The sequence below is a fragment of the Rattus norvegicus genome, chromosome 15 (assembly GCF_036323735.1).
Source record: "Rattus norvegicus strain BN/NHsdMcwi chromosome 15, GRCr8, whole genome shotgun sequence".
In the NCBI taxonomy this organism is placed as follows: Eukaryota; Metazoa; Chordata; class Mammalia; order Rodentia; family Muridae; genus Rattus; species Rattus norvegicus.
In genome coordinates this window covers 26717606-26743718 of record NC_086033.1, presented here as the reverse complement: position 1 = coordinate 26743718, position 26113 = coordinate 26717606, and the positions used below count along the sequence as shown (strand labels likewise).

Below are 26113 nucleotides of genomic sequence, written 5' to 3'. Positions count from 1 at the left end.
GAAAGAAGCTGGAATCTTTCTCCGCAGCACCAACTTGGCCAAAGGAACCGGTAAAGAGAGAGGTTTGCGACTGCGAATGGATGGGTGGGGAAGTTGAGGAGAGGTAGAGAAAGGTCACTGTCTGTGCTTTGTTCTCATGGCACCAGGTGCCAGGTCCTGTGTGGGCAGAGACAGCACTGGTGAGCTGTTTTGCGTGAGATGACTTTGACCGACGTGGAGACCGTAAACCTCTTCAGCCAAGAGCAGAAAATAGAAAGACACTCGGTCCCGGCACATTAGACTTGGATCGTGGGTTTTTATGTTTTTTGTTTGTTTGTTTGTTGTTTTGTTTTTTTTTTCCTCCAGATTGGTAAACTGAGGTTAAATGAGATAGAATCAAGTGATTGTAAGTGGAGATTTTAACATTGCTGCCGAGGTTCCTCAATTGACTGTGATCTTGTTATCTCACATTTCAATTGCTCCTGTAGGGGTCTTATGTTTAGAGGTCGCTACTAAGAATAGCTACCATTGCAAGAAGGAAAGCATCTCGAGTGTATTCTCCTTCCTTTTATCTTTACTACAGACAAGACCACGGTGCTTATGAGATGGCAGCCTTTCTGCTGCTGCTTGTCCTTGGACTGCTTCTTGTAGAGCCTTCCGAAAGCAAAACGAAGGGGGCCAGGGAACAATTTTCCCAGGAAGAGACTCGATCTGCTGCAAAACAGACTCCTGAGGAATCAACAAACTCAACCCTGTCAGATGAAAACATCAGCCTCGGCATATCCAGGCACGTGATGTCTGCCCCACCCCGAACATCCAGAAGGCTGTCTTTTGTCATCCCCAAGAGAAATACTGTGAGGAATGGCAGGGACTGTGTAAATAGCCCGAGTGTGTGGAGAACAGATGTGGAGGTGAATGAGTCTTGCCAGTTGGGCAATAACTTTATACATAGCTCCATGGATGTGAGCCACGGAATTCCCAAGGCCACCAGCGGGAAGTGCGAACGAACACCTAACCTAAGATACTGTGATAGCTTAGGACTGGAGTGTACCATGTGCAAGGTCCTTGCAGGCCACCAGTGCCCCAGGTACCATGAGCACAGGATAACCTCATTAAAGAGAATCTTGACGGTGCTGACAAGCCATTCTCTGATGAGCTGGTTAGTTACTGGCTGCTAAGTTGGAAATCACAGGCTTTGGGACTAAAGAAGGACAGGTTCATGGTCATTGTTACTTCTACCCTTCTGCTTCATACATCTTTGCTCTGGTACCCGGTGAACACTTTGTACTAACCCGAGGAGTGAAACGAAATAGCCCAATACAATACAAGCTCATTAAGATTTGTAACTGATCCTAGAACACACACTCATATTCTCGCTCTGGCTCTGGCTCTCGCTCTCGCTCCCTCAAACTGAATTCCTTCCTAGTTTAGCTATAAAGCTGCCCCAAAGCTGAGGTTGTCCAAGCGGACAAAGGTAAGGAGAGTGAATGAGGGTGAGGTATGCATTCAGTCCTGCTCTTCCAAGGAGGGTGAGCATGTGTGTGCACCTGAGACTGCCTGCCTCCCACCCAGCTGGGGGTTGCCTGTCCTCCCGGAGATGTCTCAGCATCCACAGTTCCAGCATTGTACAACCTGCATTCACCCGCCACTGTTCCTATCTCAGGACTGCTGCAGAGAGGAAATGGAGCTCTTGTCACAGCCAGGCAACGTCTTGCTACTCTAGAGCTGTTCCCGAGGAGGGGGCAAACCATGGGAAATACGGAAAGTAGTGTTGGAGGTGTCAAGTTTACAACACTTTTCAAGCAGGGTTATCTTCAATCTCGATGCTCTCTGTACCAGTCGTAAGCCCTCAGAGTCAACAGTGCGTGAAGCACAGACTTTTACTGCGATGTTACTCATTGTTGTGCAAATGTATGCGCCCCGTTTGCCCTCTGATGTCTTTCCCTCACCGCAGAACAACTAACTCCCTTTTTAAACATCCTTATTTGAAATAAACGCGTGCAAATGAGTGCTATGTTGCTAAATGCCTTCTCTTGCAGCACGTGGTTCGTGGCGTGTTGATATTCCTGATATTTTTATACTGATACAGAATTCTCGTTCTATTGAAAATACGAGATGCTGGCAGTTAACCAATATAGATCATCATAACCACATTTGACGTTTGGGGTCTTTCGAGATGGATTCTCTGTCTTGTCAGCATAGTGGCTGCATAACCGGTGCTTGAGTTCACTGCTACTTTGGTTAAGCTGATAAGCAATCAGAGCTCAATTAGCACTTGGCAGGGAGAGGAAAGTGACGTAGGGAAATGCCTGGGTCCTGAAGGATAACTGAAGATACAGGTTGGATGTGTTGGTGAGTCCATTCTAGGGTCACTTTCATGTGGCAGGTCTGGTACTACACTACACTCACTCTCCAAACAGAAGAGTTGGTTTTCCATCAGCACACCGTTCAAAACGGTCCCTTCTTGGTTCATATTTAGCTCATATACGAGTAACTTCTCTTTTTCACCATTCATTTATAGCGAAGGGGCAAGTCAGCCCCAGAAATAACTATTTTTTGTGTCGTTTCGGTCCTAAATGCAAGAGGCATAGATTTGGCTACCAGAGAAGGCAATGAGAGTAACGGAAGTGAGCTAATGCTGGCTTTGAAAGTGTGTTAGTTCCTTTTCTCGATGTGTTAACGAAATGCCCTGACCAAAGCCGCTGAGGGGGAAAGGTTTTATTTTAACCCAAGTTAGATGAGTGGAGGTGTCTAAAGCTTGGAGCAGCCCCCAGGAGCAGGAAACAGAGAGCGATAATTGTACACCTTTTAGAGCTCAACTTGCTTTTCCCTCCTTGACTACTCAGGATTCTTTACCCAGTGGTGCCAGCAGTTAAGATGGCTTTTCCCTCATTGATCAATGTAATCAAGATCATTTCCACAGGCATGCACAGAGGCCATCGCCCAGGTGAGTCAGTGAACAGTTCCACATCTAGACATTTCTCCTTCCAGACAGAACGTGTGACCATGTGTGCTGCCTGAAGTACGATCCACTGTGAAGACTTTTCTTTGCTGGTGTCTTGCAGGGCTGTCCCTGGAAGGGGTTGTAATGCTGCAGCTGTCCACTCTGGGTGATGTCTGCACAACATGCAGATCAGGCCCTCAGGTTCTCTTTCTCTGTCCATTGTTGATAGTGCACACCCTATGAGGTGATCATGCTTCTACTGCCGTTACAATGCCTTCTGCTCAGAGAACCACTCTCTTTTTCTCCCCTCCGAACCATCTGACTTGCCCCAGTAACATTGATCCTAGACTCTGGTCCTCCAGAACTGTGGAAAAAAAATCAATGTGTTTTTTTGTTTGTTTGTTTTTAAGACAAAGTTTCTCTGTGTAGCCCTGGCTATCCTGGAGCTCACTCTGTAGACATGGTTGGCTTCAAAGTCAGAGATTTGCCTCCCTCTGCCTCCCAAGTGCTGGCATTAAAGGAATGTGCCACCACCACCACCTGGCCCAGTGTATGTTGTATGTTGTTTTAAGGCAACACATTGTGGAAATCTGTTACAGTAGTCATAGAAACAAATAGAAGGATCATGAAAAATAAAGATTTTACAGTGAATATGTGAAGAGGAGTAATGTTTGCACATTAATCTTATAGTATAGACATATTAGGTTCAAAGAAGGAAAGAAATATTGTGGGTTTGAGTGACTGTATAATCTGGGCAAGAAAACAAAAATAAAAACAGTGGTAAAATAATAATAATAGAGAAGAATTGGGCAAGATTAATATGGGAATAGTTAAAGAAAACCTGTGCGCAATTTTCTGACTGACGCAGTGTCGTTTCCCTCCACTATTAAGTTGGCTCTTAATTTCTGTGACTGTTTCGGTATGTACATTTAGAAGGAAGCACCCCAGGATGGGCAAAACTATATTTTATTTACTTGAAGGAATCATAACCGGTCATTTACTTATTAAAGAATTTGTTTGTATCATTGGGCACTCATGGATATTTAAAATCAGAGTGGGATCTATACTTATTTAAAACCTTCTGTAGTTTCAGTTTTAGCTTCTAGGGCTCCTTTCAGTCAATCCTAGTGACTTCTTATGACTCTACCTACACCCTTGCCTATGAGGTCATCCACATAGCTATCAAGTCGTTGTAGGCGTTCCTCTGCATCATGTTGTGGCCTTAACTCTAAGGATTCCTTGTAAGCTTCATGGGTGCTCAGGCTCATTTTGCTGAGTTCTGATGCACAGACGTTTTGCGTCCACACTGCAACAGCACACAGTAAGCAGATGTGCATTTCATCGAGTCACTCGGTCCAGCCCGTCCACAGCCTGTCAATTGCAGTCTCTTCTGTGGGAATATCTTTGATTGGTTCATGATTGAAGATGCGATTATGCAGTTGTAGACTCTTTAGACTGATTTCTTTCATTTAGCTACATTTAATATCCACTTGTGGACTGTAGCTCGTTATGCCTAGTCAGTTAATAGTATTCTGCCTAAGCATGAATTCTCTTCACTGCTGGTCAGTCTCTCAACCCTCCATCCCCCGGCTTTGGACACTGTTTTTCTTGTACCCAAATACTCTTAGTATTTAGGACATTATCAAACCTGGACACAAGAAGGAGCTAAACACTTCTGAAATAGAATATTTTCATAACCATAAGTATCTCTCGTGCTGTTTTTATGTAGACAAAACTTGTCTCCTTTATCTTATTGGTTGTAGTTTTATTTTCAAGTTACACACACACATACACACACATACACACACACACACACATACTTAAACATATAAACATGCATGCATGGGCACACAGATAAACATACCTATATGCACACATGCACACACAAGTGACACATATATACACACAAACACATATACATATATACACACATATAGTGTCTGCCTTTTCTCTAATTAAGAAGTAAGTAATACGCAGTATGCACGGTTGCAAGCTTATGCTGGTCTTGAGTTTCCCTCCTGCTATGCATTGGCTGTCAGAATATTTGTTGGTTTTGCCCTTTACTTTCGATGTGATGTTATGTATCCAGAGAGGTATGGTTCCTCCTTGAATGTGGAACACTGTCTACCATAAGTCTTATGTAGGAAGGGTATTTCTTACCTCAAATTATGAAAAAGGGGCTGGAGAGATGGCTCAGCGGTTAAGACTGACTGCTCTTCCAGAGGTCCTGAGTTCAACTCCCAGCAATCACATGGTGGCTCGCAACCATCTGTAAAGAGATCTGATGCCCTCTTCTGGTGTGTCTGAAGACAGCTACAGTGTACTTATGTAGAATAAATGAATAAATAAAAAAAAACTTTAAAAAATTATGAAAAAGATTTTGTTTTGTTCTCAAAAAAACAATTTTTATCTTTGAAAATTACTTGCTAAGCTATGTAAGTAGAGGCATTCATATGGCATCTTGTGTGTGTGGTGTGTGTGTGTGTGTGTGTGTGCATTAGTGTGTGTGTGTGCATGCATGCAGGTGCGCAGTTTATGTAAGTATATCTGTGTCTGTATGGGATATATATGTGTGTGAGGTGTGAAGATCTATAGCATTTTGTCTTCATCTACCCCGTATTTAACCAAAACCCAAATTTGTCAGAATTTTAACTTCACACATTATGTTTTTCATCTTTATTCCATCTCTGACTTCAGAGGGGAAATAAAATACAAAGCAAAACATAGCTAGGGTTGAGTAAGAAGTCCGCTGTGCCTGGGACCACAATGAGTCGCAGGAAAAATGGAGCCTGTTTCTACACATCGCAACCTTCTAAAGACTTTATAGAGCCTCCCTTAGACTTTAAATAGCCAGACAAAGCACTAGTGGAAACTAATTTGCAGAAAACATGACACATGGGAAGAGATTCTGCCGTCTTTGTGCTGGAGTGGCTTCATTGTTCCAAAGTGAGATATGAAAATACTCTGCCTTTGAATTTGGAAAGTTGACTTTCAATTAATGAGAATTTTTTAGCTTCTTGTAAGTTTATTCTGCCTGTCTCATAAGTTCGAGCACTTAAGCATTCACCTTAGAGGAAGAATTGAGTAACAACATTTACTAGCCACTCTGGATTCAGTTTGTTCAGATTTTCTTCATTCGGGGTGGCCCTCACTTAGGCTATAAGGTGCATATCTAAGACAAAAAAACATTGCCTCAAAATATTTGTGAAAAAATCCATTTGGTTCGATTACAACCTGGAATTGCCTCAAGAAATGTAACCAAGAGTGCGTGGGATCTTAAAAGTGGATTGTAGTCTTAAAGTCTTTTTTGAGTTACAAAATTTATAGCTGTGAAACCAAGATTATGAAATTAGCAAGGGGGCTGGAGAGATGGCTCAGCGGTTAAGAGCACCGACTGCTCTTCCAGAGGTCCTGAGTTCAATTCCCAGCAACCACATGATGGCTCACAACCATCTGTAAAGAGATCTGATGCCCACTGTTTGAAGACAGTGACAGTGTACTCACAAATATAAGATAAAACAAATAAATCTTAAAGAAATTAGCAAGAAATAATTCATTCATAAATAACACTTTACTAAGATCTCTTTCTTTCCTCTTACGTAATCTACATGTTCACTGAATAAGATGGTGAGGTGAGGGAGACAGGGCTGGTAAGAGGACTCAGTGGGTCAGGATGCTCTTTGCCAAGCCTGAGGACCTCACTTCAGTTCCGGGAATCTACATGTTGGAAAGAGAGAGGCCAACTCCCACAAGTCATCCTCTGACCTTGACCCGTCACCATGGATCACATACACCCATACCTCCCGGCAGACACAATTAAAATGTAATAATAATTAAAGACTAGGAGGTTGACAGAGTTCAGTCTGATTTCTCCACCCACACAAATGCCCATGGTCCTCACTGGTTTGCTGCTCAGTTTGAGCAGCTCTTTTGTCAACAGTTAAAGTTCTGCTAGGGTTTTCCCCACAGTCTTGCTTTTGTTTCCTCAAGAAAGGCATGGCTGACTAGTCAGAAATCCCCACGTCACCAATTCACTCAGGTGACGGAGGCAAGGCCAATCAGGAGAGCAATTTTCCTTGATGAAAGAAGGTTGGGGAGGGCTGCACAGTGGGAACACTGGGACCCTAGAAGAGGGTACAAAAGTGACAGTGCCTGGCCCTGGCATTCCACAGAGTGCCCACAGAGGAGCACATTTGGTCTACAAAGAAGTGGAGAGGAGGCGGCAGCAAGAGTCTGGTGAAGAGTTTTAACCTCCTTTTCCTGTGCCCCGGGACATCCCACTTCTGTGAGTCACTACAGGCTCTCTGGTGTTTAAGATAACTCGATAAGGATTTCTCTCCCTGTTATCTAGACACTCCCAGGTTTGCAACTTATAGAAATTGTAATGCGATATATTTGTGGAAGGCCATTTTGTTGCTGAGTTCCCACTAGGTAAACGGGACTGGACTCCATTGATCGTGTGTGTGTTGACTTTGCTCACTCTAGCCCAAAGGGCTGCAGAGGCTCTGTGTTTCCCCCTGCAGAGTTTTGAGTTCAGCTCTCTGGCTGTCACAGTGTGATATTGATGGAGGTATGACAAATTATGTGGGGGAGGGTATATGAACAAGTTCCCATGGAAGGACCAACCATTCAACACCACCAGTTGGAAGTAAGACTTTTATTCCTCCCTCTGTACCTCAGACTTCAGCTTTCCTAGTCTCTCCATTCCCACTGTGTGTCCCCCGTCTTCTGACCTTCTCTATACATTTCGATGGCCTTTCCTGTCTTCTTTTCTTTTCTTTCCTTTTCTTTTCTTTTTTTTTTTTTCCGGAGCTGGGGACCGAACCCAGGGCCTTGCGCTTGCTAGGCAAGCGCTCTACCACTGAGCTAAATCCCCAACCCCCTTTCCTGTCTTCTTACCTTCTTTCACATGGGCTAGCGTTTCTTGGTTGCTAACAGCTGCCATTTCAGAGTGAGAAGATGCTAATAGTAAAAAGGTAAATAGAACCTCTACTCTTTGACCGTTCCGATGTTAGCAATATACATCTTTGTTGTAGCTTACGGTAAGAAGTGTACAACTTCTTAGGCTACTATCTGGGTTACTGTTTTAAGACTTAAATTCACTTCAACAATGTACTTACGAGCTGCTCAGATTCACTCTCTCTCTTCCTAACTCAGAGCGATTTCTTCTCACTGGAGATGGATACCCCTGGTGTTGAGTTCTAAGTTCAGCAACCCAAACACCCTTTCTCTAAAGAATAGATAACCAAGGGTACAAATGACGTAGGAGACCGTAGGCAAATGCTGTCCCTGACGTGCACTCCAAGTAGAGAGAACATCCTTGCTTTCCACTGAGAGAAAGATCTCAACAGATTAATGGGAAATAGTCATATTTGGCATAGGAATACGCAAGACAAATGGCCTGGAAGTTCTATACAAAAGATGGTTCTCTAGACTAGCTCGTAGACTAGGCTTCATTTCTTATTTAGCACATTGGAAGAGTCTCTGGACAGATGAGGAGGAAACTCTTTGGTTTCTTATAGAAAGTGCGTCACAATTAGCCAGGCAGGTTTCATGATATGCGTCACTAAGATGCACACGATATTTCCCTTTAAAATGATCGGACCTTATGTCATTGGCTTAGCACTGAATTGATAAGCAAAGACATTTGCAGCAAAACTTGTAAAGGCACATACATAGAAACAGCAGACTTGGGGTGTGTGTGTGTGTGAAGAGGTCCAAGTGATACGATAACCGGATTCTCTACTATGGAGATTCGCGTAACTAGAGAGTGATGCGAACTGGTGTGAGTATAGGGAGGAAAAATGCAATCAAAACAGGAACGAAAAAGTTTACCTCAGGGGCAGGAGAAAGCACCAAGAAAACAGTAGACGGTACACGAAGGACTTTGGAGAAGAGTGGTATGATGTGGTGAAACATGGAGAGGGGGCTTAAGACAGGCAGAGCAGGCGGCATCAAAGCAGAAATAGCAAAGGAGCCAGCTCAGTGTATGTCTACTGTGCCGCTGCTGGCCTTCCCTGGCCTCTTCTTCAAGACATTTGTGGCCAGATGTGAGTAAGAAGAGAGTGAAGGCCTGAGATGGACAGTACTACTCATCAGAGCAAGATCAACAAGGGAAGGCTGGATCATTTCTGGGCAAATTATTAATTTCTGGAACTGGGTGAAATGTGTTTGTTCTGGACAACCAGAGCAGGAGAAGATCCTCCAGGGGGCCACTCTCTTCTTTCATTGTGGGTGTGGTCAGCCTGCTCTACAACCCTCTCCCACCCTTTTACTGATTTCCGTTCCACCTCTACTTCCTCCCACCTCTCTTCACTTCTTCCCACTCCCCTTCCCTAGTTCTGTCTCTCTCTTTCAGATTCCCCTCCTTTATCTGCTACTGAGTACTAACACACTTATTTTAGAGTCAACATTAGGGAGATCTTCAAATGAATTCTGAAATCTCAAGTCTAACAATTTTTCAATGGGCTCCATACTCAAGAGTGCCAAACGGTGAGAGTTAGTACACGTGGTCTGTGTGTGGAAATAGAAACATTTCCTCCCAATAGAATGTCTCAATTCTCATGCAACTTTTGTTTCTGCAGGCAAAAAAAAATTAATAATAAAAAAATGAAGTCTCTGGTCATCAAGTGCACATGGCCTTTGCCATTGCTGTTGTTGCTGCCACTGAAGCTGCAGGGGAACTACTGGGATGAAAAGGAATATGATCTAGAGCCAGGACTACGTGAATTCTTTAGGGAAATTGCGAGTACAGGGCCTACCAAACCACCTACCAAAGAAAGAATCATAGAAATGATCACTGTTGGCGAACGACCTTTGCAGGATTATGATTACTGCAACTCTGAACTCAGGGCCAAGCAGATTCACGATAAGGGGCGCTGCTACCCAGAGCGCTACATTGTAGGAATGTCTTACGAAGAGCTGTCAAAAGCCTGTTACGGTCAACGAGTGCAGTGTAAGAATGGCGTGAAATTTTGCAGAAGAAGCATGGATCTAACAGACGGAGTGCGGTGTGTTTTAGAAAGTGGAGAGCGGATGGTAGACTGCATGTACACAACCATCTACATGACCGGTTATCCAGTCGTCACGTGTCAATGGGACAAAGAATCCCAAGAGTTTATTCCTAACTATATACATAATATGTCACTGCCTGAGTAGCAGGAAAGCATTGTACACCAGAAATATGTCTCTCCCCACCCTCAACATTCTAGGTTTCTCTGAGCAGTTCTATGTGGGAGTAGCTCACCCTTTAGAGACTGATGCTGTTAATCAAAACTGAGAATGGCAGGTTTGTTCCATTCACTCTGATCATGCACCTGCCTCCTTCTCTGTCCCCAAAGCACCAAATGTCGGCCTGGGCTCTGATCACGACACTCTAACAGGTGTTTCTATATAGGTCACAGAATGAGCCATGACGATAAGTCTCCAGCAGACAGATGCCAAGCACGAAGAGAAGCAGGAGGCTGGGTGTGTGAGTTCAGGTTAATGCCTTCAGCACTTTGGAAGCTAAGCAGAAGTTCCTAAGTTTGAGGCTTGCATGTGCTACCAGACAAAACATAGGCATAATCAAGCAAGCAAACAAACACGCTTTGGAATAGCCATCTGGAGGTCATCTAAACCTTTTTTCATGTGATTTTTCTGGTTCAGTGTGAAAAGATAAAGTGCCTTTAATCTGTGACTGTCTCTGGGGTGCCTATGGGGGTTTCTAGGGCTGGATGGCTTTTTACATAAACAACTTCAACTTCTTTCAGACTTGAATGCCGTGCATCTTTCCAGTGTTTCGTTTATGTGTAGCTCACCTTTTCACGTTCTTTACGTTTAACACAACACATGGTTTCGCAAAGGAAATCCAGGCAATGAGCCTCTCGAGATAACAATCTTTATTAAGTACACAGGGAAAGCCAACTCCCCAGAGCTCTTTCTAGAAGCCCCACACCTTGCTGGAGCTCAGACATAAGTCTTCACAAAGACATTCCCATTTATTGGTAAATTAAAGCCTGGGTCTGGCTTCTTTTCATTTTCTAAAGAGAAAAGGTACAGGGGAGCCTTGCTTCCAAAAGCCTTAACCTGGAGGCTTTTGACTGTGGTGTTGAACAAGGAAAGATCCTCATGAGTTCTTTTGAACCTTTGTGACACGGCTACACGATGACACAGCCTTGACAGCGAGCTGCAAAAATTCTACATGTGTCTGGCTTGTTCTGTGCTGTGAATCATTTCATCTGGACCATGATGATGTCATGGATTCTTTGAAATGTTCAATGTTTACACAATCGTATTTATAGGAGTATAGCGTAAGCACTACTGAGGCATAGAAAGAGTCATGTAGCTCCCACTCCAGAATTGCCAATCTTAGCCAAATACCTTAAAAACACCTATAAAAATGGCACCAGGAATGGCGGTGCATGCCTTTAACCCCAGCACTCAGGAGGCAGAGGGCGGATTGATCTCAGCAAGTCAGATGCCAGCCTCATCTACATAGAAAACTCCAGAATACCTAGGACTTCATAGACTGTTCAGTTTCAAAACACAAATTAGAAAAAGAAATATAGTTATGGTTACATGGATTTTTCTTTCTTTCTTTTTTTTTTTTTTTTCAGAGCTGAGGACTGAACCTAGGGCCTTGTGCTTGCTAGGCAAGCGCTCTACCACTGAGCTAAATCCCCAACCCCCTGGATTTTTCTTATTAATTTATACAATATGAGAAATTCAGAAGCTGGCCTCAACTCACTGGATGCTAATGTGTTCTACAGCTGTTGCCAATGTGATAGTATCAGAGAATTGGGCTTTAAATATAATTGTGTAATGCCGGATCATTTCTCCTAGATAGCATTAAGACCACTATAAGGATACTTCATGTAGTTCTAGGTTTCTTCTTTTACACATTTATTATACGTCAGGCATCCTGCGTGCATACTTAGAAAAGCCAATCCTTTTCCTTACCCACAAAGTAGAGGAATCAGGCAATGTGATCCCTTTGACTGACAACCATTTCATTCACAATTTTACCAGGTCCCAGTCCACTGAAGGATATGACAAGTCGGTAGCACCAATAATTTTGCAGTTGCTACACAGTGAGGACTGACTTGTCTATAAATCTTCTTGGTGCTATTTTAATTATAATTTCTTTTTTCTTAAGAGTTAAAAAATGTAGTAGTTTATTAGACTCAGACAAATAGCCACAAGGGCCACAGCACCCGCTTCCCGGGATGGAAGTTCAAAGCTGCTCTGACCGGTGCCTTCTTCTTTAAGACGCTTTCTTTGGGTCTTCTTCTCATTTTCTTCTTTCTCCTTCTCAATTTCGGCAACATACTTCTCAATTTCTTCAGGATTTAGAATCTTGAGGGATTGATCCCATCTCACAACAGCAAGTTCAATGTTTTGCCACCTGACTGGACCACTTCCCGATGCACGTTGATCACTCACTAGTTTGATGGTCAGATCATCTGTTTCAATGGCATCATCGGTGTAGTTCTCCAGAAATTCGCACACTGACTTGGAGCCCTGGCCTATGTATGGCATTGGCCTTCCAAGCATAGTATCTGCCCGATGGGTCAGTCTGATGGAGTCTGGGGTTGCTATCAAAATCAGAACCACAATTAGGGCAGAGATATGAAATGGTCTGTGCCCATTGCTCTGTATAATGCTGCTTCACTCTGGCGATGTAGCGGATGATGTACTCCACAATCACTGGATCCTCCACGGTCAGCCGGTGGCTCTGACACTCTACCCTGGCTCTGTTGGTGACTATCCTTGCATTAGCAGTGAGACCTGCAAAGGTCATACAGACATTATTGTCCAAAGTGCAGATTTTTCGGACCATTCTTTCATCTTGTAGCTTGGTCACTGATTTCTTTTTCCCATACCGAGAACAACAATGCCCCTTCCTCAACCACCAATCACGGTGGAGCCCTTCTTGACCACTTCCTGCGCACACTCCCCTTGGAAGAGAAGACGGTGATGGCGCAGTCGTAGCTCACCACTGCAGATGCGCAAGCTCAGGCCGCCCGCTCGAAAGCGCACCCTTAATTTAATTGTAATTTCTTATGAAGTCACGATAAATAGTAAGCCTCACTACAGCATTATCTCTATCACAATCATTTTTCCATTATTATGTAAGCGACAGAGTATTTTCATGTACTCTCATCATTTCGTTTAAGACTAGGTTACAAAAAAAAAAAAGTCAGGGATAAGATTTGTCTCATTAGGGGTTGGGGATTTAGCTTAGCGGTAGAGCGCTTGCCTAGCAAGCGCAAGGCCCTGGGTTCGATCCCCAGCTCCGAAAAAAAGAAAAGGAAAAAAAAAAAAGATTTGTCTCAGTGGGAAAACATTTTCGGGGCAAGTATGGTGTTCCAGATTTGATATTCAAAGCACAAAAAAATTTACAACAACAAAGCCTGGGTGTGGCGGTGCTTGCCTTTAGTCAAAGTACTCAGGAGGGAGCGGCAGGTGGATCTGCGAGTGTTGAGCTGGTCTACTTAGTGGGTTGCATGCCGATGGCTCTACAAGGTGAGACCATCAAACAAAAAAGCTACAAAACCTCAAGTGGAAGCTTCCTTCCTCTGTTTTTGTTTAAAGATATTCACAGTCACTTCCCAATCAAACAACTCGCGATCAACAAAAGGACAGACAGTACAGTTTGTTGTAATACGATTTTTTTTTTTTTTTTTTTTTTTTTTTTTTTTTTTTTTTTTTTTTTTTTTAGGATATATCTCTTAAGGACTAAGAATGTAGATAGCTTGGTAGAGTACTAGAGGGAGGAGCTTGCACAAAACTCCGGGTTACATTCCCAGCACTGCATAAAACTGGGCATGGTGACATGTGCCTGTCATCCTAGCACACAACAGGTAGGAATAAGAGGATCATAAATTGATGGGTATTTTTAATTATATTATTACTTTGAGGCCTGCATGGGGTACATGAAACTAAAGCCCAATATATTAATTAATTTAAATAATAAAAATTAAAAACATCTTTCTGGTGGGTTAAGTTTATAATCTCAGGTCTACTTGGGAGGCTAAGGAGGATTGTGGTTAAGTCTGAGGCCAACCTGTCCAGTTTCAGGCTAGTCTTAGCTGCGTAGTTAGATCCCGTCTCACAATCAAAAAAAAAAAAAAACAAGAGATACAAACATTTCTCATCGATTTGAGATATACAAAACTTGACATTTAAGCGCAGTCAGTAAAGAAACATCACTCACTTGACAGTCATCCTTTGATGTGCGCTGACTTTGAGAGTACCTGTCGCCTCCCGATTTTACAGCTGGAAGATGACAGAAGCTGACAAACACTGTGAAGTTCCTCTTAATAGATCAAAGCCGGTATCTCTATCAGCATGGAGTCCTCCGGGAGGGCCTCCTGTCACATCCAAAGAATAAGTGGTGCCCAATATGAGGTTTGCAACTTGAGAATATCTGCCTCTTAATGCCAGGTTTCCAAAAGACTTACATGTTTTCTAAGAATTCTTTTATACGTCTAAGAGAACAAGGATGCTCACGATGTCAACACAGGGGCATGCTTATCTCCTCCTATTTTAATAACAGCAAACATTCAGACCACCAATGTCTCAGAGTCTCTCTTCCTGTTTTACTGAAACACACTGGTTTTAAATAGGTTCAGTTAAGCTGCCATTTAAATGTTTTGGTATTGCAGGCCGGGCGTTTATCAATTGAAACCAAGCTATTTTAGGTTTTTCTGCTATTTCCCATTCTGTTCTCAATCATTACCACTTAGTGGTATTCTAAGTATTCAGATGAATGAACGATAAATCTTTAAATCTTTATATGCATATTCTGATAAGTCAGGTGTTTTGTTTTGTTTTTTTCCACACATGCTCAGCAGGTTCACTTCAGTCTTAATAGGTTGTTGAAGATTTTTACGAGGGATACATTTGTCAAAATCTATTCTAAACTAATATGTGGGAGGAACATCTATGATTTAATTTTAGATAAATGGACACTGAACATATCTTCTATTCATACCTCACTTGTAGAATGCCTGTTCCTCACAGTTTAGAGGAGAGTGCAATAATAAAATGAGCTAGATGTAGATCTTAGACTGTGAACATAGTAGCTTTCCTTGGTGGCTAAGGTGTGAGCTTCAGTACCCATCTAAGCTACGCTTAGCCCATTAAACAGACAGTGCTAGTGAAAGCAGAAAAAAATAGATTAATTCATTGTCACTACATTGAGAAGATGAACAAATAAAGAGACAGGGTAGCCTACCATGTCCATCTTCAGAATTGTGACATGAGATTAGGGGTAAACAGAAAACAAAAGATTTGCATAACCAAGCAGTCCTGGTCATAATATGCCCCAATCACCGTCATTACATTGGCTCTAGTCTCTCTTGCAGTGTGGTATAAATCATCAGAACAGGGGGAAATCTTTGGCACCAGACTCCAGACTTTTTCTTCTTCTAGCATGAGACTTCCAAGGAAATTCCGATTTCCTGGGGCCTATCGACTCAGAAGTCTGATAGCTGAAGGCAGGGACACATGGTTCTCTTTAGAATCTCTTCTTTTGTTCCAGCACAGCTGCTTCAACAGTATACGTTTCCACACACAACATAGAGATTGTGGTGATCTCTCACAACAATATACTAGCAAACGTTTAAACTACAATGCTGAATTGTCAAAGAAATGGACGCCAAGACTGTTAATAACTTACCCGTTGGAAGTCTTTTCCTAGGACTTTTGAGACGATTTAGAGTGATAAAAAAAATTCAAGACGCGCATGAAGACCTTAGACAGGTAACTCTGTAGGTAGCTTCCGCTAAACTATAGTGAATCTAACAGGGGCTCTGCCAAAAAAAGAAAAAAAAAGTGTCTCAAATATCTAAAGAATTCAAAGCATCCTATTTGCAGAGATAAGAGACTCTAAAGTCTGAATCAGAAAACTCTTAGAAATGATCAACACTTTTAAGAAAGTATTAGGACACAAAACGAAATACAAAAACTGATAGCTTCCCCCAAACACTAGTAATGAACGTGCTAAGGAAAAATCAGAGGGCGAAAATTCCACTTAAAACACCTTCAAAAACTATATAAGATAAACCTAACCTAGGAAGAGAAGACCTCTATAATACATTTAAAAATACTAAAGAACAAAATTGAAAGAAGACACTAGTAGATAGGAAGGCCTATTATGCTCATGGATTGTAGAATTAACATCATGAATATTCGTGTATTGCTAAAAAAATGTATAGATTCTTTGCAATCCTGTCCAAAGTTCCAATATTCCTCACAAAACTGGGAAAAGGAATCTTAAAACTCAGATGGAAATAAAAAAAGACCTTGATTAGCAAAACAGTCCTGAGCAGAAAGTAATGCTGGAATTATCAAAATACCTGTCTTCAACTTACATTACAGATCCTCCGTAGCAAAAACTGAATGAAATAGTCTAAGCCAAGACACACAAGTGCTGCATTCTCTGTCTCATATATTCATCCAACTTTGAATTCCTAGATTAGTATGTGTAACTTGGAGTTTCAGGAAAGACCAGGAGGCTAGAAAGAACTATTACAAGGAGAAGAGAAGACAGAGTGCTTCAGGGACTGGGGATGTTGGAACTCACGTGGTGTGAAAGTAGAGTGGGACTACTAGAGCTGAGACTAGGGCTGAGAAAGCCTATGTGACAGTAGGGATATGAGGTAGGAGGAGGGCAAAGGTGGGAGGGAAAGTTATCAACACTAAAGATGTAGGGAAAGTCCCCTGGAAAATTACTATATTTTAAATCAATTTAAAACCATAATTTTTAAGCTGGGCAGTGGTGGCACACACCATTAACTCCAGGGCTCAGGAGGCAGAGGTAGGTGGCTCTCTTAGATTGAGGTCAGCCTGGTCTACAGTGTGAGTTGCAGGACCATCAAGACTACACAGAGATACCATGTCACAAAACAAAAAGAAACAAAACAAACACAAAACCAAGATGCAGAAAAACCAAAACCAACCAAACAAAAACATAATTTTAAAGAGTTTGAAGACTAGAGAAATAGCACAGCGGTTAAGAGCACTGATTGCTCTTCAAGAGGACCCAAGTTCAAGTCCCAGAGCCCACATGATAGCTCACAGCTATCTGTAGCTGCAGTTCCAAGGGATACAACATCCTTTTCTAGTTTCCCTGGGTACCAGGCATGCATGTGGTGCATAGCCATATATTGAGGCTTACTTGGCTATGTGTAAGGGACAACATGCCATGGTTCTTGACCCTGGAACAGAGCTGGAAGGACATAGGTCTCCACAAGTGTCAGTGGTTGCTGTGGGCAAAAAGCTTGTTTGTATAATAACGAACATATTTTCATATTCCTCCTTGGAATTGAACATTAGCAACCATGATAATGAGAAACAGCAGGAGTCTAGGATTTGATGGTGTGTCTTGGTCTTTAGCAAAATTATAAACACTGTGACCTTCAGGACAAGCCTTAAAGCTGTGGGAAAGAACACTAAAAACTGGAGTTCAAAAATATGTAATTTCAGAACTGTATAAAATATAAGGATGCAATATGAATTGTATAAGGAGCATCACAGATCTAAGGGAACAGAGGCAGCTGCACTATGAGCCAACTTGTCAGAAAGATGCTAAGGAAGGAGATAAAGAGACTCAGGGAGGGGCAATCACAGGAGGGTAAGCATATTCTTGAGCAAGTTAGGTCTAACAGTGGTAGAAGTGCTAATTTCACCCAGCTAGCTTACTGTTTGTGCTTAGCAGAGGCAGGCAGAGCTTTGAATTTCTTGGCAATGTTTATAAAAAGTGTTTGCTGTTCCTCCTAAGAATCAAGGAGTTTGGGGTCAAGGGGTGATGGTTGATGGGATAATCAAAAGGGAACCCGGGGTCAAAACTGCATTGATATGTAAATTAAAGCTGGTCTTTTGGTGTGCAAGAAATGAACTTTTGAGAGAATTTTTAGAATAGCAAGGGACAACTGCTTGGAGAAATGTCTCGAGCGGAACATAGAGAAATGTGGAAAACTGTCTCAAGCAGAATGTAGGGAGGCAGCTTGCAACCCCCAATTTTGAATTTGGGTCATCTGTTTCACCTCTCTCAGACACTCCTTCTCTCAGAACCCCTTTCCAAGCTGATGCATATGTGCAGGCAAAACACCCCTACCCATAAAATAAAAATGTATAAGAAAACAATGAATGAATGAGAAAAGGGTGAATGAAAGTATCCTGCCTCTGTGTAGCCTAAGGTTATTAAATGATAATCCCTGTACCAGATGAGGAGTACCTCCCTGTGAGCTGCTAGCCACAGAGGCCCAGAAACACCCCAAATATCCCACGGTATTGCCAATGTCCTTGGTTGCTTATCAGACATAGATCTTAAGACCTTATTGACAAGGCACCCGATGTTTGGAATGCTGAAGACTGAAATCAATGGCTGTTTCTTCCCACTTGCTAAACTTTCATAATTTTAGAAGGTTCTATGCAAGCTGTTGGGAATGAAGAGCCATCAACTGATGTAGAACCCACCATCCACAATAGTGACCTGACTGGATAGCTCTGCCCATTGATACAGTAGTGGCATGACTATTTGTCTGATAACCAGCCTCTTTCTAATTGGATTTGAGGCCAGCAGTCTAGAAGGGAATTCAGGTCTGGCACTGTAAGCTTGGTCAAGAACATGATTGGGGAATCATAGGCTCTTGGGAAGAATTTATTACTGTTTTTATAAAGGGATATAGTGTCCAGCTGCCTTCTAAATTCTTATGTGTACACTACAGATTAGTACTGATCTCATCTCTCCTCAGGGAGGCAATTTTTTACAGTTGGACAGTGGGCAGATGTCTACTAAAGGAATGAACTGAATATAAAGTCTGTGAATTCAGAGCCACCAAGTGAGATCTTACCAACAAAATAAGCAACAATTTAAAAACCTCCCTTGGCTGGTCAAAGTGGTACCTGTCTTTAATTCTAGTACTTGGGAAGCAGAGGTAGGCAGATCTCTGCATTTCAGACCACCACAGTGAGGCCCTGTCTCGGAAAAAAATGAGTTAAATTTAGAAGACAACACTGTTTTGCTCTAACCAATCAATTTCCCATCTTTAAAATTAAAGTAAACTTGTGAGATTTTGCAGAAAATAATCTTAAATGAAAGAAAAGACCCTCAGCCTCCTGTTGTGCACACCTTTTACAGTGGCTCATTGCCACCAGCACATCTTCAATATTGTTCCATGTTTAGTATATAGAAAAATATTGACAGTAAACTGGTCTGAAGTTGTCCCTGGGCCTTCTGTCTCCAGCTGAGGGTCCAGAAGTGTCGATTAACGGTCCTTGCCTCCCTGGTAGAACCTGGAGTACCCTGAGGGATTAACACAAGTATGACCAAAGGATGGAATTGATGGTTCTAAGAAAAATACTGCAGGAGGCATAGCATACTCCGATCAGCACCGTTCATGCACACGCGGATCCTTTCCTCCTGACTATCTACAAGAAAAGAGAGACCTGCTTAGTTACTTCAAACAGTAGTCCAGAGACCATCAAAGGTATATGTCAACTTCAATATCCCCTAAGTATCAAAAGGAGGTGTGCCACCCTAAAATTGTTTTTGACTGCATGTGTGAGGTACACTTCGTGATTTCAGTATTCTGAAGATGGTGACGGGACCGTTAAAATTCAGGGTGTGTGCTGAAGCTATAGGGCTGTGGTAGAGCAGATTTTTTTTTTTTACAGTATGAAGAAGACTCAGCACAAGAAACCCGGGCTACACAGCAAGAACTTACATCAAAAATTGCAAGTCAGGAGAACTGGAAGATGACAAACGGCACTCAGGTACTGCTGGACATAGTCTCAAGAAAACAACTTATGGGGGCACCAGCAATCAGAAATTCAACAAATAATCTAAACAGCTATGGTGAGGTGTGAGCACGCTGGTTAAGAGAGAAAGAGGCTGAGAAAAGCACTCTGGTAGGTTCTGACCACTGACAGAGCAGGACAGCCTCTATGAATCACGCTCCTAAGAAACGCAGAGCAGGCCCTGCGCTGCCCGGCCTCCTTCACTGAGTTCATCACTCCTAGCAGAAGTGCCACCAGCATGGCTGATAAACTGCCCTACAAACTTGTGGACATTGGACTGGCTGCCTGGGGACGGAAGGCCCTGGACATAGCCGAGAAGGAGATGCCAGTTTGATGCGCATGCGGGAGATGTACTCAGCCTCCAAGTCATGGAAGGGCGCTCGCGTTGCTGGCTGCCAAGCCACGGAAGGGTGCTCGCATTGCTGGCTGCCTGCACATGACTGTGGAGACTGGTGTCCTCATTGAAACTGGTGTCTCGTGGCCCTGAATGCTGAGGTGCGGTGGTCCAGCTGCTATATTTCCACTCAGGACCATGTAGTGGCTGCCATTGCCAAGGCTGGCATTCCAGTGTTTGCCTAGCAAGGCGAGACAGATGAAGAGTATCTGTGGTGCATTGAGCAGACGTTGCACTTCAGATACATCAGAAGAGGGCATCGGATCTCTTTACAGATGGTTGTGAGCCACCATGTGGTTGCTGGGTATTGAACTCAGGACCTCTGGAAGAGTAGTCGGGTACTCTTAACCGCTGAGCCATCTCTCCAGCCCGACGTTGCACTTCAAGAATGGACTGCTCAACATGATTCTGGATGATGGCAGTGACCTTACTAACCTCATCCACACCAAATACCCACAGCTTCTGTCAGTCACCTGAAGTATCTCTGAGGAGACCACACCTGGGGTCCACAACCTCTACAAGAGGACGGCCAATGGAATACTGAAGGTGCCTGCCATTAATGTCAACAATTATGTCACCAAGGACAAGTTTGACAACCTCTATGGCTGCCAGGAATTCCTCAGAGATGGCATCCAACGGGCCACAGATATGATGATTGCAGGCAAAGTGGCAGTGGTTACGGGCTGTGGTGATGTGGGCAAGGGTTGTGCCCAGGTCCTGAGGGGTTTCTGGATCTGAGTCATCATCACTGAGATTGACCCCATCAATGCACTGAAAGCTGCCATGGAGGGCTATGAGGTAACCAGCATGGACGAGGCCTGTAAGAAGGGAGCATCCTTGTCACCACCACAGGCTGTGTTGATATCATCCTTGGCTGGCGCTTTGAACAGATGAAGGATGATGCCATTGTTTATAACGCTGGATGCTTCAATGTGGAGATTGATGTGAAGTGGCTCAATGAGAACGCTGTGGAGAAGGTGAATATCCAGCCCCAGATGGACCACTAGTGGATAAAGAATGGGTACTACATCATCTTGCTGGCTGAAGGCCATCTGGTCAACCTGGGCCGCCCCAGCTTCATGATGAGCAACTTCACGAACCAGGTGATGGCACAGATTGAGCTGTGGACACACCCAGATAAATACCCTGTGGGGGTTCACTTCCTGCCTAAGAAGCTGGATGAGGCAACGGCTGAAACCCACCTGGCAAGCAGAATGTGAAGTTGACCAGGCTGACTGAGAAGCAGGCTCAGTACCTGGACTGAGAAGCAGGCCCACTACCTGGGCATGTCCATTAACAGCCCCTTCAAGCCTGATCATTGCTGCTGCTGAGGGCTGGGACTGCCTTTCACCTTCCAGCTGCCATCCTTGTTCCGGGCCCTACCTCTCCTTCCCAAGAGCAAATGTCACCAACTTTTCAGTTGCTTTGCCAGTGTTTCACCCCCCTCCTCCGCCCACCCTCATCTCCACTGTGGTTGGTCTTCCTGTCTTTGGCTTCTGTTGTATTCCTCATACTGTTCCCTGTGTGGCAGGGAGAACAGAGAGGTACCTGGGAGGCATCCACAGGAGACATGAGCTTAGAAGTCTTGGAAGTCCTAAGACTGGATGTTACTGGTGGTCACGAGTCCATGCACCTTACTATCCAGACTCTCACTTGGTCATTAGATCTGTGTGCTTGGTTTACAGATCTGCTGGTTTTTCAGTCTAGGATCTGAGAAGGAGCTCTACCACAGGGTAGGAACCACTGGAGTTGGAAGGCTCCTGAGAGCTTGGCCTTTTTACTGTTGGGCCGTCTCTTAAACCTCCTAATACTGAGTTGATATACTATTTGGAATGTTCACAAAGGAAGATTAAAATACAGTTTCTAGTGAAAAAAATAAAGAAAAAAGAAACTCAGAGCAAGTTCCAAGGGGCAATATGTTGAAACCCTACAACCAAATGCTGCGAGATCACAGAAAATGAACTTTGGATCAGTGACCAGAGAACCTGTGAGAGCTGAAGTCTGCCTGGGAACTCTCACAGGGCATCGTAAGGGCTGCACAGGAATGGATGGGCCCAGCATTGACGGCTGCACCGTTGAATGATCCCAGTGTGTGCTGAGCATCTCAGACTCTGCTGGTGCAGTGCTGCCCACACCGAGACCTCAGTGATCGCCTGATCATAATAACAACAGCAACAACAACAGCAACAACAAACACTACACTAAGAGACAAAAGAGACAAACGGCAAGCCAGCGGCCCTTCCAAATAATCACTGATTTCTTATCAGAACCTTCAAAGGACACAGTGACTTTGAAGGGTGGATCTTAAGTTCAGAAAGTTCTTAAATGCCAATTAGACTATTGTACTGAAAAAAATTTTTCAAAATTGGGGGGGGGGGGGTGGAGAAATGGCTCATCCATTAAGAGCACTCTCGGCTCTTGCAAAGGATTTAGGTTTGGTCCTAGGACAAGCATGGCGCCTCACAAGTCTGACTCCAGCTCCAAGGGACCTAACACAGCTCTACTGGCCTCCACAGGCATGCTGTACACATGCTACGCTTAGCATCATTCAGGAGAGACATGTGTGCACATCAAATGAAAACAAACGATATCTTTAAGAAAATATATAGACAGAAGAGGGAATTTCTTTTGCAATAGTCAAAATTGAAAAAGAAAGGAAAATAGTCCGTGACTGAAAAGGACAGACAAGATGGATTTGTGGGCACTAATACAGGTCTATAAAGTATACTTTAAGGAATTCTTTGATCTGAAGGGAGGGATTGTTGGAGAACCCTGCTATAAAGGTCACAGTCCCCCTGACTGGATGGGTTTCTGAGCTTGGTGCAAAATGTAAGAGTCTCTTTCTCAGCCAGGTTTCCCCGCCTCTGCCTGACTTTGTCTGCAGAGTGTCCCTAAACAGAGTTGGGTGGTCTTGTCTGGCCTTGTCTGAAAACAACATTTCTGTAGTTGCTCCTGGAAAATAAAAAGTTAGATGAGAAAACCGCTAAGCTGTATCCATATCATTTTAATTCCCTATTTAAACAGGAAGATCTGAACCAGGTTTGGCAAGGTGTCCCAGCAGGTAAAGGTACTGTTTGTTTGTTTGTTCATTCATTTCTCTTCTAGTCCCAGGCACTTCAGGGACTGCACCTTACCACACAGACGTGGTCAAGTTCAAGAACCGCACCACACACAACCAATCCTGAAAATGGCACAGAAACGGCATGTGGCGCTTAAATAGGTATGACCCCCCATAGACTCAAGTGTTTGAAATATTAGCCGTAGGGAGGGGCAGTGCTAAGAGGAAGTGTGTCACTGTGGAGGCCGGCTCTGAGATCATATATACTGTCGAGTTCTACCCAGTGTGGACAGTCTCCTCCTTGCTGCCTGTAGACAAAGACGTAGAAGTCTCAACTGCTTCTCCAGTACCATGTCTGTCTGCCATGTTTCCCACCATAATGATATTGAACTAAACTGAAAGCCAGCCCCAGTTAAAAGTTTTCCTTTATAAGAGTTGCCTTGATCATGGTGTCTCTTCACAGCTCTGAAACCCTACCTAACACACGGCGTCATGAAACCCCAGTCATTAAGATATGAAATTTTTTAGAGGGCCAAGCCTGAGTTCCTGAGGAGCATGCACTTTGCCAAGAGGTGCAAGAAAGGCCTGAAGAAGAGCAGACAATTTATACATGTGCAAAGGCCATTACAGCCCTTGTGAAACCCTAAGGTGGTTAAGTCTAAGATACCAAAGAACCAGAACACAGCCAAGAGTTGAAAACTCTGTAACCCAATTTTAATTGCAACCAAGCCCAAGGTTCAAACCAACACAGAGGTACAGCTCCATTTCAGGCTCAGGCTTCCAAAGGTGCCCAGCCCCTGTGAAGGCCCCATAGACAAGACTTCTGTCCGTATGAAGACAGAAGGACTGGTATGACACAGTTACATGCTATGTTCAGGTGATCAGGGCCCTAAGCTGTTTTTACAAATAAACTCAAGGGAAGATTTGTTATAAACAAACAAACAAACAAACAAACAAAGTGAGCTAGCTATGTCCAGAAATTGAGATTTATAGAATATCGGTGGGAAATGTGATACATTTTTATATTTGTGATTTTATATTTTATATTTTATATTTTAGATTTTAGATTTGTGTCCTAGCCTTCCTCCTGTTCCTGTGATAAACCCCAAGCAAAACCAGCTCAGGAAGAAACGGTTTATCCAGTTTACAGCCTATCACCTAGGGAAGCAGAGAGGAAATTCAAGGTAGGAACTGAACAGAGGCCACGGAGGGGGTACTGGTTACTGGTTTGCTTCCCATAGCTTGTTCAGCTTGGTTTCTTGTATAACCCAGGGCCACTTGTCAGGAATGGAACTGCCCATGGTGGGCTGGGCCTTCCTGCACCAACCATCAATCAAGAAAATTTCCCACACACATGCCCACAGGCCACCTGAGGGAGGCAATTTCTTAACTGAGATTCTGCTTTCTCAGATAACCCCAGACAATTACTAACCAGAATAATCTGAATTATCAGCTTTTAAAGGCAATCCAAAGGTCCTAGGTCTTGAAATGTGAAGAAAGGAGATGGAGAAAGTGTATCTAATTTTTAGTGTGATGGAATTCTGATTGCAATATTGACCTTGGAAAAATAATGTGAAATAACAGCAGAGAAATAAATATTGTGCTTCACTGTTCTCATTTCTTTTTCTTTCAAGTATTAAGGCAATGAATTTGAATTCAACTGTTTTATAAAACCATTTTCATCATTTAAATACTAGTTTTCACTTTAAAGAATAAAAGAATTGACATATAAAAGGTAATCCTATTCCATCATCCAGGAAGTTATATTGGTATTGATCTTTCCAGCACAATTTCAGTCAATGAGTACCAGCATAAGAAATCAGGACGCACACAGATACTGTTGCAGTCAGCGGGCTCAGTTCCGGTTACGGGGCCGGTGCACTGGCGCCACCTGCTGCCGAACATCAGAAACAGTTCAGCACCTGTTACCTTAGCGTTTCAAATGGACAGATGCATGCATGCACATACGTCATATCAGCAACATTTTATTATTTGTATTTTAAAGAAAAATTTAAGCTAGGTGTGCCGGCTCATCCTTGCAATCCCGTCAAGGTTCTGGGAAGATAAGAATGTTTGATTTTTCTCTCTCCTCTTTTTATTTGCAAAGCCCATACTATTTACTTACTGAATTGCCCGTATAATTTGAAATATGAAGTTCGAGTAAGGTATGGTGACCCACAGAACGCTGGAGGCAGAGGTAGGAAGTGGTCACTCTACAAGTTATATGCCAACCTGGGCTACAAGGTGAGTTCCAGGCCACTTGGAACTATATAATGAGATTCTGTGTCAGAGAGAGGGAGGAAGTGGGGGGGGAGAAAATATACATATGATGAGAACTAGAATCAAGTTCAGTAGAGTATTTGCCTAGCAGGGTGAGGCCCTGTGTTTGATTCCCCAGCACCACAAAGTAATCAATAAATGAGATGTCAGAGGGACCAGAAAATAAACTTAATAACTTTTTATTTAAATATCCTGCATTACTTAGAGAGCTATTGTTTCGTGAGTCTAAAGTTTTTTTTTTTTTTTAAATGCAGTGCACGGTTTTTGGCTAGAGCAACTGTCTTCCGGTAATCGGCCAACATGACAAGCAAGGAGGGAAAGAGGAGAATTTCTCAAAGCATGTTCCTTATGAGTTTGTAAAAACATGGAGTTATTCCTTTGGATATATATCCTCGAGAAGGGTGGTGGTTTTGACAGCAATAGAATGCCAGCCTGGGCTAGAAGGTGAGTTCACACTGTTCAGGGAGAAAAGCCCCATGAATTTAACTAGAGAAGTCCACGATCTCACTCGGTGAGCTGCTGGCATTTGTTGTAGACAAACGAGTGAAGGGGAAGAGTCTTGCCAAGATGGTGTGTGTGTGTGTGTGTGTGTGTGTGTGTGTGTGTGTGTGTGTGTGTGTGTATGTATGCAGGCACGTGTGTGTGCAGGCGTGTGTGTGTGTGTGTGCAG

The 26113-nt window shown here is 43.2% G+C and overlaps 2 protein-coding genes and 2 pseudogenes across 2 annotated transcripts; 3 read left to right on the top strand and 1 right to left on the bottom strand.

The window, feature by feature from the left end:
• Positions 1-1987, top strand: Rnase11 (ribonuclease A family member 11). The gene is made up of 2 exons (NM_001012476.2): positions 1-50; positions 563-1987. Exon 2 carries the CDS (start codon positions 585-587, stop codon positions 1155-1157), a length of 573 nt encoding a protein of 190 aa, NP_001012494.1. The 5' UTR covers positions 1-50; positions 563-584; the 3' UTR covers positions 1158-1987.
• A 5126-nt stretch (positions 1988-7113) lies between these two features.
• Rnase9 (ribonuclease A family member 9) lies at positions 7114-10668 on the top strand. Its single transcript, NM_001008561.2, has 2 exons — positions 7114-7208; positions 9508-10668. Exon 2 carries the CDS (start codon positions 9533-9535, stop codon positions 10079-10081), a length of 549 nt encoding a protein of 182 aa, NP_001008561.1. The 5' UTR covers positions 7114-7208; positions 9508-9532; the 3' UTR covers positions 10082-10668.
• A 122-nt stretch (positions 10669-10790) lies between these two features.
• Positions 10791-26113, bottom strand: part of Psma7-ps2 (proteasome 20S subunit alpha 7, pseudogene 2) — a 39170-nt pseudogene continuing 23847 nt past the window's right edge.
• Positions 19950-21436, top strand: Ahcy-ps6 (adenosylhomocysteinase, pseudogene 6; annotated as a pseudogene).

Excerpts from the sequence above, each read along its gene's own strand:
- Rnase9 (NM_001008561.2), top strand. The coding sequence starts at position 9,533 with ATGAAGTCTCTGGTCATCAAGTGCACATGGCCTTTGCCATTGCTGTTG.
- Rnase11 (NM_001012476.2), top strand. The coding sequence starts at position 585 with ATGGCAGCCTTTCTGCTGCTGCTTGTCCTTGGACTGCTTCTTGTAGAG.